The 17,235-nt window shown below is 35.7% G+C and overlaps 2 protein-coding genes across 5 annotated transcripts; one reads left to right on the top strand and one right to left on the bottom strand.

The window, feature by feature from the left end:
• Nucleotides 1–497: 497 nt before the first annotated feature.
• Nucleotides 498–5,090, bottom strand: PIG-A (phosphatidylinositol glycan anchor biosynthesis class A). 3 transcript variants are annotated; one of them, XM_046623903.2, is made up of 7 exons: nt 4,954–5,090; nt 4,492–4,648; nt 4,096–4,275; nt 3,713–3,947; nt 3,221–3,518; nt 2,784–3,144; nt 498–2,708 (listed from the first exon to the last, which is right to left on the bottom strand). In XM_046623903.2, exons 1-7 carry the CDS (start codon nt 4,977–4,979, stop codon nt 2,616–2,618), a joined length of 1,350 nt encoding a protein of 449 aa, XP_046479859.1. In that variant the 5' UTR covers nt 4,980–5,090; the 3' UTR covers nt 498–2,615. The 3 variants fall into 3 exon arrangements, with proteins under 3 accessions (XP_046479859.1, XP_046479861.1, XP_046479860.1); XM_046623905.2 differs by lacking the exon at nt 4,954–5,090 and having other exon boundaries at nt 4,514–4,649; XM_046623904.2 differs by lacking the exons at nt 4,492–4,648; nt 4,954–5,090 and adding an exon at nt 4,361–4,470.
• Nucleotides 5,091–5,692: 602 nt separating this feature from the next.
• On the top strand, nt 5,693–16,652 carry Neurl4 (neuralized E3 ubiquitin protein ligase 4). Of its 2 annotated transcripts, XM_046621867.2 has the most exons (18): nt 5,808–5,938; nt 6,043–6,178; nt 6,273–6,488; nt 7,321–7,761; nt 7,947–8,147; nt 8,230–8,455; nt 8,584–8,683; nt 8,818–8,994; nt 9,133–9,441; nt 9,619–9,812; nt 9,944–10,233; nt 10,322–10,715; nt 10,791–11,112; nt 11,243–11,436; nt 11,538–11,743; nt 11,825–13,293; nt 13,508–13,660; nt 13,750–16,652. In XM_046621867.2, exons 3-18 carry the CDS (start codon nt 6,273–6,275, stop codon nt 13,940–13,942), a joined length of 5,085 nt encoding a protein of 1,694 aa, XP_046477823.1. In that variant the 5' UTR covers nt 5,808–5,938; nt 6,043–6,178; the 3' UTR covers nt 13,943–16,652. The 2 variants fall into 2 exon arrangements, with proteins under 2 accessions (XP_046477822.1, XP_046477823.1); XM_046621866.2 differs by lacking the exon at nt 6,043–6,178 and having other exon boundaries at nt 5,693–5,938.
• Nucleotides 16,653–17,235: the final 583 nt, after the last annotated feature.

Here is a 17,235-nt window from a genome sequence, read left to right as displayed (position 1 = left end):
AAGAAAAATTGTATTCGATACAGGACAATTTTTTTTATTTAGATATTAAATGTTGTGTTATAGTTGCCTGAAAGGTATAAATTACCGAGTTGTGAGATATAAATTAGTAGTAATAATAATAATAATAATAATAATAATATGCAATGAAATTGCATACACCAGAGAGCAAGTATCAACGGAACTGTGAGTTGATTCGTGTGAGAGTCTGCGATGTTGATGCTGTGCACGTTATAAATATTATAAATAATTGCTGATTCTCATGACTTGTATATAATAATAAAAAAAAACAAAAACAAAAACAAAAGAACCTACCAAATCAATGTAAATGGTTTTAAGTAATCTGTTATACCAGTGATGGAATAAAGTTCACGTTTTCTCAAATATATTTCAATAACAAATTGGATTCAGCATGGAAAAAATTACCACTGAGAGGTGGTTCTCTGATTTCGACACGAGAGCTGAAGCATAATAAATATTCTAATTTTTGTAAGGGGCGATAAGCAATAATTAGGTATTTAGGTTTCGATTAAAATATTGCTTTTAATTATAATTACATGACGTATACATGTATTTATTAATTGTACCTTAGAATCTCACGAATTTTGAAAATTCGCCGAGACTTTATAGACTTCTTAACACGTCAACAAAGTTATTTGTCTCTTATAGTAAAAATAAGCTATTGTTAATTGTACGTAGAATATCCAGACATTATAAAATTATATTCATTATATTCATGTATCATATTCATCTCATTCATTGTTATGTTGTTATATAATAATACCATCCCTATGTATAAACCTTTACACTAGAAGCTGGTTGTCAAGTTATGTGTAAAACTGTAATTGACTAGCGTTCTGTGAATCGGTGGGGCAAAGTTTCCTCGTCGACACCAGATCCAAGTGAACGACAACAATGAGCTTCTACTGTAGAAAAGAAATTGAATTAGAAAATCTTTAGCTGCTTTGAATTTGTACAAAGAATTTCTCTGGTTTTCTTAATAGTTCATGTTGACTGATGATTAATAATATCGCATTAAAGGGGTTGGTAGCAAAGCGCCAGTAATCATATTTCACGATACATTTTCTTGCTCATATTCTGTTTTCGCCGAATTTCATGGCATTCTGGAAAACTTCTGATGTGCGTTTCAGCTGCCCGAAAGCTAAGTTTATTCGATATGGTATGATCGTCAGAGCGCATACACATGCATGCACACCCTGTTCACATTCATAACATATCACAAAATAGTAATACAGACTGTTATAATAGTGAGACTACCTTACGCACACAGTTGATTTAATTTTGAAGAAAAGTGTTCAAAGTCTGATCCCTTCATAGACTCATAGTTGAACTTTGTATTTTCTTTACACAATTATCAAAATAAAAGTAACAGAAACATCCTTCAGGCTTGTTTGAAAATAAAAGTATTAAATTATAGTTACAAAATACTGTAAAGTCTACTTACAAGTTGGTATAACACAATAAAGTTCATCAAATACAAGCACTTAATAAATACTGTACTAGTTTGGCGCTTCGCAAATGACCAGTATTGTGTTTCAATAAATATTTGAATGAGAAATACTGAAAATAATCGAGTGTCACACTATTATGGTGTCACACACAAGTGACTATTAAATGTTACACATGATATGGTCTTATGAATAATTTGTTCGACAAAAACTTTGTATGTTCACTTCAACAATTATTGGTACGTATTAACAACATAGACACTATGCATTATTCATTATTTTGTATCACAATTACATAAGCTGCACATATTCTTGTTACCACACATTCTGTGTAAAAAAAAAAGGGAGAACAAGAAACTTTAAATTATATATTCCTGTTTCTGAATTCTTCTGCAAATGCTCGAAATCATTACCTAACTCACTATACAACATAGTTTTCTGTACTTCACTCATTGTCTAAATCAAGTCAATTGTACAAATAAATTAATCTAGTAGCTATAAAAAACAAAAATAAGAATCATTCTTTAAACTTGTAATTGAAGCAATGCCTCTGATATTCCAGAATTTAGCCACCAAATTCATATTATCAAAATTCACTGTAGACTACATTATACGAACATGTATCGCCAAAATGACTGTAAGGAACGAAGAATGATTAGCAGTAGTCAAATTTGCTATAAAAAAAAAAAAAGAACGAACAGTAAATGTATTCCTAAAACTATTTGTTGAATTTGTTTTTGGAAATAATTTAAATGAAAACAACATTGCAAGATACAAAAAGTCCAATTACATAAAGCGAGTAAAGTTTCGCAATAAAATTCAAGAACTCTTATGCAATCCTTCAACCTTTACAAAATCTTTAACACCGCCAAGTAACATTACAAAACCTTTTTCTCGCGATGAGCTAAAAATATCGAATATAAAATTTCAAACAAATATGCAAAACAATTCAGGCAATAGGAACTATACTTCATTTCTTTTTTTTTTTTTTTAAGGCTTAGCATGGTTCTGAAATCTGGATACTTCGATAATAAACTTGATAAGGCGAACGTTTACAAGTATAGAAATTTGTAATTTCTTTGGTAAACAATGGACACAACAATCAGTGTAAGCATACTGATTTTTAAGAATCAGAACATAATACTAGCGTCATGAATTGCTGCCTCTCTTCTTCCTTGGCACTTTGGTGTGAATATGTGGTTCGTTCTGTGATTGTCCGTAGTCTCGCGCCAAGTCGATGTACTAAAAAAAATGTATATATTGCATACGTGGTAACTGATACTTTTTTGGCACATGTTAAGTGACTGATGAACATACCTTTTTAGGCACAAGATACTCCAGAATGTAGAGAATAATATAGCACAGTGAAACAACTAGCAAATATGGCAAGACACCGGTTGGAATGTAGCTGCTCAGCTGTTGTCCAAGATTTTTCTGCTTCTCTTTTTCAACCAGCCCGTATACAACTTCCGTCCGTTTGGTAACGTCGAACCAGTTATAAAATGAAGCTATTTGCTTGTGCGCCTTGAAAGGACACATCTGTTTGCCAGTGACATAATCAGCTATCGCAGAATCAATGCCTTGTACCAAAGCAGGCACTGTTGGGTCCACCAAATATATCAAGTCGGGTGGTAAAACTTCTGGTATTCCTCCCACTCGTGTGGAAACAACTTGTAATCTTGAAGAAATTAAAGAAAACATTAACTTCCAATCTGAAAACTTGGCACAAGTAAATCTTTTGAAGGTTGCTTTACCCGCAAGAAGCAGCTTCCACGATTGCCATACAGTAGGCTTCTGTTAGGCTGGTGTTCAAAAATATGTGCCCTTTGTTTAAAACATGTCTCACTTGCGAATGTTCGAGACTACCGAGCAGCGTAACTCGGTGTTGGAGTAAATTCCGTTCTCTAATCTCTTCTATTAGCCACCGTTTTGGCCCGTCGCCTCCAATCAGGAACTGTACATTTTCATACTTTGCACAAATTTCAGGAATAATATGGGCTAGGAGATCCACCCCTTTTCGATAGACTAGCCGGGATACTATAACTATTGTAACTGCAAAAAAAGCTTTGATTCACTGCATGTGCAAGAAATTGAAAGATTCAAATAACCACCTTGCATAAAAGCATCTTGCAACTTGTATGAAGCCAAAGTGTTTTCATCTCTCGAGTGAAGTATCTAACAGCAAAGCGGACTAATGAATCAAGCAGCTAGACATTGCTTGTTATAATATCGAAAAATATATTCACTAAAATCATTGTTCCTCTTGCTAACATCAGGTGTAAATAGCGCAGTGTCAACTGCGTTTGGAATGACTGACACCCTTTCTATTTGTACTTTTGCTCTTAATACGGTATTTTCTTTTCCAGTGTGCGATACGCATATGCAGTGATTGCAATCTGACAGTGATATCTCTATGAATTTGTTGGTCAGGATAGCAGATGCGTCAGCAAAACCAAATAATGAATGGTCTGTGAATACAGTCTAGAACAGAATTCGTACAAGAGATTCAACATAATTCAAACTGTTTTCATTGCTAATTTCATTTATTGCTTTTCCAGGCCTCTCAGTTACGTGACATAGTATGTCCCACGAATATCTCAAGACACCTGGAAATGCGACCGCAGTTTACCTTCAGTCCCATCAGCCTCCCTATCAACATCCCTTCATGGGCTAAGGCAGAGAATGCCGAATGCCCATGGATTATCTGGATCTGTTCCCGTATGAAGATGTATCTGATCAATGGGAGAGAACAGATCATGGTGGGCAGCACACATTGATTGTAAAATACTTTTATCGGCAAGTAGTAGACCTGAAATGTATAAAAAGTAATATATTCAATGGTAGTGGTGAGTGGGAACACAAAAAGTTGATTTAACACTACAATAAGAAGTTACTCGTAGATTTTGATGAGCTGAGTGACTTGAAACAGTGTTTTTTCTATATTTTTGCAGAGGAATTAGACCCTGAATGAGCATCCAGGATTAAAAACAAAAAATTTGATCACTGGGCAAAGAAGAGTATGTACTTTCAAGCCATTCGTCATGTACCGTATTCCTACTCTATCACCATAAGAGTGCGTCAGCACTACGACTTTGTGTCCTCGACCCAATAGGCACTGGGACAAATTGAATATGTGCTCTTCCACCCCACCCATGTTCGGATAAAAGAAGTCGGAGACCATACTGAAAGAAAATATCAAGTTATGGCATTGTAACTTGCTAAAATATGAATAGGTAAGTTCATTCCAAAAGTTATCTCAGTTTGCTGTAGTCAAGGTAGGGTATGTTGCAAAAACAAGATGGATAACGAGTTGAAATAAAGGAAACAGATGTCACTTCTTAAGTACAAGTCATTTGCAAATAATTGATATAGTTCAGCTTGACGATAAACTTTGACTTTGCTTTGGTGTCGGAATTTATAGGTTAGAATAGTCGAAAGCAGTAGGCATTGATATAAGGATATTTTTACAAATAGAATTAATGCTCACCATATCTTATGCCGGGTTTGTCCCATCTTGACATCTGAAACCGAGTTGTTTTTTTTACACAATTACCTCGATTTGACCTGTTTCACCACCCCCGTGTTTATCAACGAGCGTCATTGTGGATTTTGACCAGATTATTGCAGACGATAACTGCCAAACTGAATTCCCTCAATTGGCTGATCATGTGATGACGTTGCGGTGGGATAGGTGAAATGAAGCCTTTTCATTGGCTTGAAATGATAAACCCCTCCTACAAGGTGGGACCTGGTACATCAGAACCAATCATTCGGGCGTATTTTTCTCGTCGCTAGCTGTCGCTAGCACCGAGTCTCATCCTATATGCTTCGATTAATCGAGTTCCAAAAAATAATCGAACATGACTCAATTGAATCGATAAATATTAATCGATTAATCGATTATTCCGTATTTTTTTTTTTTTTGAAACGATGCATATGAAATCAAAATGTTGTAAGTGAAAATATTCATATACGCCTTTCACTTATTATATCAAATTGGTAAGTAAGACAATGTCAATTGTTGATACTTTAATCATATAAATTGATATTGTATTGTAAGGTTTCTCTCTGTATTGTATCATTCATATGGGAGTAAAAATCAAAAACCGATTGTAAGGAAGAACAATCGAGTCGGTCGATTAATCGAGTTTAAGAAATAATCGATTATACTCGATTAATCGGGAAAAAATGATCGATTATTTTTATGATGGTTTGGTTGGATTTGGTACGCGAGACGACGTGATCGGATATCGGATACGGGGACCTCGGAGTACGAGGCCCTGCTGCTGCTGCTGTTGTGTATACATACACAAATGGCCGTTATGTTTCACCAAAGATGCGGGGAGCGTGTTAATTTAATAAATGACAACTGTACCGCCGTCCGAAATTTCTCTGTATATAATTACGGGCTCGTATTAAGCTCCGAACCGCTCAAGGATGACGAACTCTTCGAAGTTCGCATCGATAAAAAGGTAACGATGTGCACCACTCGACATGTTATGCTGCAGTTCTCCATACTCGTACCTGTCGCCCACTGCATCGACTCGCCGAACTGTCAAATCTCCGGGATTTACAGGTTTTCATCACGCTATCGTCGCCCACGACTTTTATGGACAAACCTCGGTTTTCCAATCCGTATCTTTCACGCAGTTTCTTAATTGTAACGCCGTTTTCTGCATGCCCCGTGCTTGCATAATGTCCTCCTCAACTAGGCAAGACAATATTCTTCGCTTCGTTACTTGTCTATCAACATATCGTTTCTGCTCTTTCTTTGCCTATTTGTTTCTTCACGGTAATTTCTTTCAGATGGTATCATGGAGCGGAAGCATTGAAATCGGAGTGACATCATGTGATCCGGAGAGTATGGAGTTACCGGCATGTGCCAATAAGCTTAGACTTGGATCATGGATAATGTCAGGTTCTGGGATTATTCGTGACGGACAACCAATTGTAGAACTGTACGGGACAGATCTTGAAACGTTAGAGGAAGGAGATTTTCTTGGTGTGATGAGGACCTCAAATGTTAGTCTTAACTGTGTATTTGGTTCATTTCTCTTTTTCTTGTCGATGACTTTTTTATGTGTAGCACCGAATCTTGAACCGAGCAGAATATGAAAAGGCCAAAATGTAGGATCATCTAACTGTTTGAACTTATTCTTTTTCTTCACCTACTTTATCATTGAAAATTGGTTAACTACACACATTTTAAGAGGATATGTTAAGAGGATTTTGTTACCAAACAAGAATTTTAATAACAAAATTAGATACTAATTGACGATTCATCGTATTTTCATTATACTTATTTCAAAATTTGAGATCAAAAGAACAAAGTAGGACAGCATTTTCTTCAAATTTCATCACTGGCTTCGTCTTGTGCACCAATTCTCTACGAATAGATGCACAAAAAAAAAGATAACTTAAATTTTATTGGATAATACAACTAGCTTAATCATTTAACAAGGTATGCACCTTTCATGAATTGCTTTTCCACCTGGAAATTATATTTAGAATTGTCTGATTTCCATGCATCCGTCACTTGTATGTTACATGAATAAACTTTAACATCTCTTGGAATGGAAGAATTATATTCCAATTAGGATTTTATAAAGTGATAAAAATAATGCAATGTTTTTTCAATACTGTCTCTGTCATTTTTGAGAATCGTTGAATAATAAACTCCCAACCGTCAATGTTTGTCAAAAATTGACCAGAGAAGATTTAATGAACTCCATTATTTTTTGATATTTATAATCCAGTCATTGAAATTATGACGACACATTTTAAAATTGGACAGACTGAAATTCATGTATTTGAAACAATTATTAGTCAAATAAATATTTTGTTTCATTTTCAGAGTGAACTAGTGTTCTATGTAAATGGAATGTCTCAAGGTGTAGCAGCTACAAATATCCCTTCACGAGTATTTGCAGTAATTGATATGTACGGTAACTGCGTCCAAGTAAGCGTCTCTCAGCCGAGGCCAACACTTTCCATAACAGACGTAACAAATGAGACAGAAATCAACAATGATCACGCACTTGCACAGACGTCAAATTCTTCAACGACAAACTTAGTTACCAATCTGAACGTTAACGTTAATGTAAATATCAACCTACCTAAGAATCCAAGCGCAGCTGCTATACGGGAGGACAGATTAAGGTTCCATGAGCGAGTCGGAACCCTCATTAAATTGTCTAACAATGCTAGAACGGCAGAGAGACGAAGACCACTTGATGAATTTAATAACGGTGTTGTAATGACGCACAGAGCATTAAGAGATAACGAGCTTTTTGAGGTAAGACTTTTCACACCTTGGCTTACCGCGATCTAATATTTTAAGTTTTCAAGTTGAAAAAGTATTTGATGTGTCATACACTGTGTTGAGTTATACTTTGCCTCGGCGAATCGATTGATTCATTAGCTTGAAGTTTGTGGTAAGGAATGTTTGCAATCTAAACAAATTTTTTAAATGTGAACCAGATTCGAATAGACAGATTAGTGGACAAATGGTCAGGAAGTATCGAAGTAGGTGTTACTACTCACAGTCCGACAGCACTAGAATTTCCCGCAACGATGACCAACATGCGATCTGGAACAACCATGATGTCTGGCTGTGGAATTCTGACCAATGGCAAGGGTACTCAGCGTGAGTACGGAGAGTTCAATTTAGACGAGTTGAGAGTAAGTTTAAATCCATGGCATAAAATGAATTCGGTGAAGCAAAATATTGCTTGCAAAGTTTGATATGGATTCCATATTACAGGAGGGTGACAGGGTGGGAATGATTAGGCGAAGTAACGGAAACCTTCATTACCTTATAAATGGTTTGGATCAAGGTATCGCCGCCAAGGTTCCCTCGGGTATTTGGGGTGTTATAGATCTTTACGGGATGACTGTTAAAGTAACCATCGTCGACCGGGATGAGAGAGAAGAACAAAATTTAGTCACTAGACGAAACACTCTGCATCTACAGGGATTAAATGGCGAAGGTAAAGTTCTTCTATTTTTCAGCATACTTTTTCTATCGACTGCTTCATCATTGTGTACTTTAATGCTAATTAAACTATATCCAGTTTTCATTATGACAAAGTAAATTTATCCTTTCATTTATCTGTAGAAATGATAGACGATGATGCGATAGATAGACTGATGTTTCACGTTTGTTGTGGGACACATGCGGATGTAATTAATAATGGAAGAACTGCTCATAGACCCAAGTAAGCGTATAAAATGAACAATAGTATGATTTCTCAGTGATGTTGCGAAACAAGAAAGGAAAAGAAAAATTTATTAATCCAGATCCATAATGGCATGAAAACAGACCATCATATTAATAAAAATACGTTTGCAGCGCTCTAGATGATTTCAACAATGGTGTTGTACTGACTTCTCGACCGTTGCGTCCAAATGAATTATTTGAAGTTAAGTTAGACAAGATAGTTACAAAGTGGGCTGGATCGATTGAAATTGGCGTCACTACTCATTCTCCGACTGAATTAGAATTTCCTTTCACAATGACTAATGTAAGGTATGTTGTCAGTAAAGAAGAATTAACTTCTACATACTTATTACTATATTCTATTCTTTCACTGCTGGGAGTGTAAAGTGCACCGTTTTAAATCAAATATACAAATTTCACTTGATGGTACACAATCGTTACTTTCAGGTCTGGTACATGGATGATGACGGGACAAGGCGTGATGCATAATGGCACAACGATCATAGATAAATATGGACAAAATCTGGATCAGTTACAAGTCGGCGATCGTGTCGGGGTAATGAGAAACGAGGATGGTTTGTTACACTTTTATATAAATGGAGCTGATCTTGGCACAGCTGCCACAGGAGTGCCAGAAAGAGTTTACGGGGTTATCGATTTATATGGGCAGGCAGCTCAAGCAACCATAGTCGATGGCACAGATTTTTACAGCCCGACAACAAATAATTCCAGCTTTAGCAACACAACGTTGTACAGGTTTGTTCAAGCAACCATATTACCTAATTTCAGGCACCTATTGTCATCTACAGAAATGCTTATAAGTAAATTTAAGTTTACATTTCACACATACATTGTAAACAAAACTGTATCAAAGTTTTTGGACTCACTATTTGCATTTATTACTTCAGTGACTAATAATTGATCTTCTAACAGTGATTTACGATTTCATCATATACATGGAAAAAATGCACGAATAATGAACAATGGCTTGACAGCTGCTAGGCCTCGTGCTTTAGGAGAGTTTAACGAAGCAATTGTAATTGCCAATAGGGCGTTACGCGATGGTGAAATGTTCGAAGTCTCTATTGATAAAATGGTTGATCGATGGTCAGGTGCGATTGAAGCAGGTATGCAAAACGGATTCACGATTTTGACTAAAACTTGCACCCATAAGAAGCTTCCTGTAACTCTTCATGAATTCTTTACGCATCCTCAATAAATATCTGTTGACGTTATGATTTAATTGACGAATTTACAGGTGTAACAGCAATAAGACCAGATGAACTTGAATTTCCCTCAACAATGACAGACATAGATCACGATACGTGGATGTTATCTGGTCCGAACGTAATGCGAGATGGTGTAACATTGCGCAATAATTATGCTTGCAACTTAGATACACTCGTAGAAGGAAATCGTATCGGTATAATGAGGCATGCCGATACGAGCTTACGCTATTACTTGGATGGAGTAGATCAGGGAATCGCATGCACTGGACTACCACTACATGTATATCCCGTTATTGATCTCTATGGTCGATGTGCGCAAGTAAGTAATTCAAATATTCTAAGATAAGTTTTACAATTGTAATGTTGTACGTGAAATTTATTTTCTAACATCAGTAAAAATTTTTTAGGTAACTATCGTCTTGCCTGAGCGCAGAGACACGGCGACACAGCAATATTTACCATCCGAGAATAGTACGAGCCAGCAACCTACCTCGGTAATTCAACCCCAAGCCCAGGTCGAGATAATTCACAAATTTCACGAGTCTGTCGGTGCAAATATTCAGCTGAATTCAGATCGAACTGTCGCTGCTCGTTGCCGAGAATATTGTAATGCAATATTGCTCAGCGAATGTCCCTTGGAAAGTAATGAAATTTTCGAAATTTCAATCCAAGAAGTTGCTCAAGAATGGTGCGGCTCGTTGAGAATCGGTGTAATGACCAACAACAATGGGAATTGGTTTACTTCGATGAATTTAGTTCCTGGCATGACTTCTATACCAGAGGATTCTTGGTATTTAATCGGTGAGTATAGGAAACTTGTACGAAATCTTGATGAAATTCAATACTACATTTAAATTGCTCTAATTATTATTAAAGGGAACCAAGTTCGACACAAGGGATACGTTTTGTCTTCAAATTACTGTCCGAGTTTGGACTGGCTTCGATCTGGTGATAAAATTGGTGTGAAACGAACGCATGATGGAAACTTGAAGTTTTATATAAATGGCGAAGATATGGGAGTAGCTGCTACAAATATTCCCGAGGCAGTGTATGTCGTCATAGAATTATTTGGCAGTACTCTTGCTGTCTGTGCAACGAGTAGTAAACAGCAAAACATAATCATATCGCCAAATGCTAGCCTCAGACTACAAGACTCCTTAGAATTACTCTTGGATCCAATGCCACCAATTATGAGAAAGTGAGTAGACAAATATATCTTCACTGAAACTGTCCTATAGTCAGAGTGTTCTCAAATCTGGTTGATATCGAAGTATTTGTTTCATGCAAGTACATATTTCACCTATCACCTGTTCAATGTATTCAAATAGTGATGCCGGGATGGATACCTCGATAGACGTTTCGGAGGGAAAGCTATTGAACGAAATGGTACTCACGCCGACACAGCCGATTACCACGTCCACGGGTGATTCGGATTGGAATTATGAGTTCCACGAAAATCGTGGAAGAAATATTGAACTTGAAAAAAAAACTACAGCTCGAAGAGTCGCCAGCTATAATCAAGGTAAGATTAAACAAGATAGATCTATTACTCGTATTGATAGGCAAACTTCGATCAACTCCGTTAATCGACTGTTAATCAATCATTGTCTTGTTAATATCTAGGTGTAGTAATGTCTCATCGCCCGCTAGTCAAAGGAAAACCGTTTCAAGTGAGAGTGGAAAAATTGAATGATCGCTGGGTATCGGGCATGCTATGCGGAGTGACTTGCATCTCTCCAGACAAAGTCAGTTTTCCATTAACTGCTCTAGGCTTCAAAAAACATTCCTGGATCATGTGTGGCGATTGGATATCGCATAACGGTGTGAAAGTAAGAGGAGAATTCCGAAATTGAGCATAATCAAACTTGCAATTCTTGTTCATGGATTGATTGAACAATTTTCTGTTTCAGGTAATAACGAGGTATGGAATGAATTTAGAAAACCTTCAGGTAGGAAGTATTGTAAGTTTATTGATAGACGAAGACTCAAGACTGCACTTATACATAAATGGCTCCGATCAAGGGATTGCAGCTACAGATTTACCTCCTTATGTTTACGCTGTCATAGACTTGTACGGCCAATGTGAACAAGTTTCCATAATTGGGCCAATTTCAGAGGCAGTGTCGTATGGTAATAACAATACAAATAACATGGCTATCTTAACAACCGTTGAACAACCAGAAACGGAGATAGAGGACATAGAGAATTCCAGAGAAAAGGCTGACTTGGAATGCCATGAAAAAGAAAATGCCATTCCTGCGACACCCTCGAACTTGTCGTTGAATATTCCAAGTCAGAGTAATCTTCATCCGGCAGAGAACGAGAGCGCTGTCAACATACTCAGCCCGATTTCATCTCAGAGCAACAATGATTCAGGTTTAGGGAGTAACACGATTCAGAGCAAACCAGGCATGTCGAGCAGCATCAACTCGGAAAGTAATAATTTAGAATCCTGTCCAGAAATAAGCAGTGAAGCGAGGACCAATCAGTTAGAAAATAGTAAGGTAAAGAATAACGCCGTTAATGCGAATAATGCAAATGAAATTAAAGCGGCGCCGAATCACTGTGTTCAAAGTATTGAGAATCTCACAAATGATGAAAATAATGATGGTGAAAGTAACGGCGTTACGAATATGCTCAGTATTACTAACGAATGTACAAACGTAGAAATAAACAATGCAACGAATATTAATATTAAAAATGGATGCGCCGCAAACTGCAGCCACATGTCTAATTTAAGCACCGCCATCACTTCTACAAATGCCAATAACGCAATAAATGAAAGCATCGCTTCCAACAGTTCGAACCAGAATAACGTGTCCAACAACGCCTTGAGTATGTCACAGAACAGCGTTACACCAACCTCTCAAAACCATCTCTCGTCAAGTTCGCAAGTTAACGTGTCGATGAGTTCCCAAGACAGTAACGCAAATCAAAATCGTAATAATCAAACGCAAAACAATATTGTAACGAATTCATTTGTCGCTAACACGCATAACGAAACTCATCATGTTGTTCACAATTCATCTTCATTTTCATCCTTACCAATCACATCTCTGCCGTCCAGTCCACTAGCGGTGCACATCACTTCGGCGAAGAAATGCGAGTACCTGAAGGCCTGCCTTAGGTTTAAAAAATCCCTCGTATTACCAGAGGAATTTTTTACTGGTGAAGACATTTCATGCTATTGCAGTTCGTGTTTTAAAGCCGAAGGCGACGGAGTGATATGCAGGAAAGGAGAACCGCCTTCCGAATTTGCCTTTCCAGTTGGATGGGTCAGATTTCCACTAAAGCCAACCATCAATGCCATCCAAATACCACAGAACACTCTGGATAAATGGCATGTCGCCTTCTACGGGACACGATTAGATGCTGTTAGGTGAGAAGCACATCTCAATCTATTCATTCGGCTGTAGAACTTTTAATGATCTATCAAAAGCCTGTGAGTCCTGTACGATATCGCCGGGTGTGATCTGATTTTCTAACGTTTTTGTTTTAAGCTTGTATTTTCAAAACTGCAACAACTCTCAGACATGCGATAAAAGTTATTCTCGACAACTCATTTCTAATGTAAATTTGTTAATTCTTTTTAGGTGGATACTGGATAGGGGAGAGCTGCTGACCAAAGAGCAATTAGACACAAGCAATCTAACTACGACTATAAATAGCGATGATCAAAATCCTCAAGTTGTTTTTTCACCAAATATTAAATACGCCGCTTCCAAGGAATTTGCAAGCAAATACGCGTGAGTATACAGCATTACTTGCAAGAATGTCACGGGCAAATTCAACTGCGTAGAAAAAGATATCACCGCGCCATGTTGATTTATTGTAGGTACATTGATACGCAATCGAATAAAAAACTGAACGCAACCACTGCATTCCAACTACTGGTCAGGCCCGGTTCCTATACAATGGGCCCAGGAAAAGATTGTTCCGAGCCACAGTTGGAATCGACAGAATGGGCAACCAAGGAGGGAGGTGCCACAGTGATCATAGCATTTCTTGTACACCTTGACGGATTTTAGAAACGGAAAGAATATTTCTATCTGATTTGTTATCATTTATTTATTTCATTTTCTGTCAATTTACGTTTGTTGTATATATATATATATATCATACATCCTCTATGCTTTTGCATTTTGTTCTTTGCATTATTTTTGTAATTAAAGGGTTTCTCGTTGCTGTTAATCCTTTTTAAAAAGTGGACGGTATATTTTGATACTCCCAGCTGAACCGTTACTCTTTAAAAGTTCATATGAAAAACTATAATCAGCTAATTTATCTTCATGTCACCCATTGATCGACGACAAAAATGAAAAATTGTATAATATTAAACAGTCAGTGCAACTAAAAGTTTTTTTTTGAAAAAAAGGAAAGAATTTCAGACAAAGCTTTCGTTAACTTTTGATAATTTTCTGAGAAAAGTAAACATTTTCGAATTTTTCTTTCCAAGCTACTTATAAATTTATTGTTGTACTGGATTTCTTCACGAAATGCCGGATATAGTACATAATTGTACATTAAAAATTTCGTTATTCATTTATGCAAGTATTGTATGTACCGCAGTAATAATCTTTACTGATTTATTATATTGATATCGACAAAAATTATACATATAATACTGATGCTTGAAAACATTGTACATAATATAATATAATACGTCTTTTGGAGTTCTGAGAAGCCTACTTATCTGTTAATATTTACGCATTTTCTGTGATACCTATACATATACGTTATTTACATTATATACATAAATTTTACTGCATTTTAGCACAACATGTTGGCCAACTTCCGTTATCATCACACCATCGAGTTACTTAAAGCTGTATTTTTACTCATGACTGCGATAGGAATACCTTGTTTTCTGTCTACTTGTTTAATTACCATTATTTTATTACTTTATTATCGATATTGATTTCTACAGTTTGCTAGAGTAATTATTCCAAATTTAGTTTTACACCTTATCATTACGTGCATGTGAAATTTAATCTTCAGTTGAGATGGCCTGCAAATTTTTTTAGATATTAATTGAAAGACTTATACAATTTAATTAGCGATATATTTAGACACTATACTAATTTGAATAGACTTGTGAAAGATATAGGTATGTAGCATAGATCACATCTAGTCATTACAAGTATGTATCAGAAATTGAAAAATTCATTCAAGCCATGGCAATTGCATGGACGTTTACATATTTCTCGGTGGATTTAATTCAATTGAAGAAGAAAAACGCAAAATAGGACAAAGTCGCTCGTCACACGTCTACTTTGTATTGAAATATTTAATGGTCGTTAGCGATTGCCTTGGCTAGATCCGCCCTTAATTATATTTATGTGTAGTGATTAGAAGAAAATATTATGCAAGAAAAGAAAATTAATAATTTATAGGATAGAACCACACATTGTCGATTTCCGTGCATACGATTAGTGCCGGAGTGCATTTAACAAGTGTTTACAATATGTCTATTCGATTTCGGCACAGATCTATGTTTCAGAAAGTGGCGTAATTCCAAAAATAAATTCGGCTTATGGAAATGGTTTTAGTTTGATATTCAAAATTAGTACTCGTAATCCTCATGAAATTAACTTAATTTTAACAGAATATGCCTAAATCGGATTGACAGTTACAATAGAACCTCGATCGTCGGAACTATGGCTCACTTCATTTCAAGGTTTTGTTATCGGAACGAAGACTTGATATTTTTCTAATAAACAATCACTCTGCTAGGAAAAAAAATGGAGACGGCCCATTCGCAGTCCCATGTCGAAATTATTAATATTTTATTCAACTTCGCACGTAAGGATAGTTGGAATGATGCGAAGTGTGCTAAAGCAACACATTATGCATGTGAAGGTGGCATAAAAATATTTGCGTTATGTTTATAATATTCTTTATCATGCAGCCTCATTTGATATGACATTACTGTTCCATTAATTGAACTAGGCTCAGTCCTGATCGATTCGAATAATCGAGGTTCTACTGTAACTATATAAACAAAAAATACTTTGAACAAGCCGTTTTATGGTCCAAATATAATAAAAGTAATATTTTTCGGAATTAGATGAATAGTTGTTACATTTACCGGCTAATAGAAAAGTACTAGAAGAAATGACAGAGGTCAACGTTGTTGACACAAAATAAAAAACATCAGAATTATTGTTTTAGTTAGATAATCGATTTTCAGGAAATGACAATTCAATTTATAAATTAGTGCAAATGCTTAATCCGGTATTGTTTCTAATATTGGAATCGAACATAAATTCAGCTCGCATTGATTTATATCATAGATAAAAAAAATTGTAGGTACATTGCTTAGGGGAATATATAAATTATTGTTCACCGTTATAGTGATTATGTGATATTATTGCAGAATATTATACCATTCGCATACAACTCACGGCATGTATGTATGTACGTATGCTGAATACACTATATGTATGCATAAAATTATTTAAATTCAATTTTTGGAATATCGCTGATGGGGAGAAAAAGGTAAAGATAAACAAAGACGGGGATATTTTTCCATAAGCTGACTAAACACAGAGTTCTATTATTATACGTGTCAGAAAATACTAGTTCGTGACTATGTCACGGCTGAATAAGATATATATTATGGTCGATATTAAATACGGAACTAGGAATATAATACAATTTTATAAATGAACGTGTGATTTGTAAAAAGTACATACGGATTGTATTGGAATATACTCGGGTCGTGTTAAGTTTAAGATTCATTCATAAAAAAAAAGTATCCCCCAACTAGAAATTTGATAATTATAAAATGGTTTGAAAATTGGGATCATTATAGTCTTGATTTGTTGTTGTTATACTTATATATTGTTAATGAAATGTGATCGTTGATGTAATAGCTATATCTTGTGACCATTATTATTATTATTATTATTATTATTATTATTATTATTATTATTATTTATTATTTATTATTATTATCGTCATCTTTGAAAAAGAAAAACTACTCTGATACCGATATAAAGGCCATGTCATTATTATACTAATTTGAACAACGCATTTGCATCGCTACATAGATATACCTAGTTCGTAATTCTATAAACAGCACTTATGTAACAATATGACACAATGATAGTTGGTATTCAGTAATAATGACGACCATTTCATCAATAACGAATTGTATAATAAAAGTTATTACAAGGGATACCGTAAAGTATTAAATCCGTCGTCGTATTTAATGGGATTACCTTAGGTCGGATATACGAGCAGGTATAAAAAGATCAAATTCAGCTGCCCGCATGCTTGTCTAGACAAAGATGTTTGTTTAGTACGTAAATTATATCAT

The sequence above is a fragment of the Neodiprion pinetum genome, chromosome 4, assembly GCF_021155775.2.
Source record: "Neodiprion pinetum isolate iyNeoPine1 chromosome 4, iyNeoPine1.2, whole genome shotgun sequence".
Classification (NCBI taxonomy): Eukaryota; Metazoa; Arthropoda; class Insecta; order Hymenoptera; family Diprionidae; genus Neodiprion; species Neodiprion pinetum.
This window is presented reverse-complemented; position numbering and strand designations above follow the sequence as displayed.

Excerpts from the sequence above, each read along its gene's own strand:
- PIG-A (XM_046623903.2), bottom strand. The coding sequence starts at position 4,979 with ATGGGACAAACCCGGCATAAGATATG. Across the intron at positions 4,276-4,491 it reads ACATGACGAATGGCTTGAAA|GTCTACTACTTGCCGATAAA; the intron begins GTACATACTCTT and ends TATACATTTCAG. Across the intron at positions 3,145-3,220 it reads GTGGAAGCTGCTTCTTGCGG|ATTACAAGTTGTTTCCACAC; the intron begins GTAAAGCAACCT and ends AATTTCTTCAAG.
- Neurl4 (XM_046621866.2), top strand. The coding sequence starts at position 5,780 with ATGGCCGTTATGTTTCACCAAAGATGCGGGGAGCGTGTTAATTTAATA. Across the intron at positions 8,456-8,583 it reads ACAGGGATTAAATGGCGAAG|AAATGATAGACGATGATGCG; the intron begins GTAAAGTTCTTC and ends ATTTATCTGTAG. Across the intron at positions 9,813-9,943 it reads GTCAGGTGCGATTGAAGCAG|GTGTAACAGCAATAAGACCA; the intron begins GTATGCAAAACG and ends ACGAATTTACAG.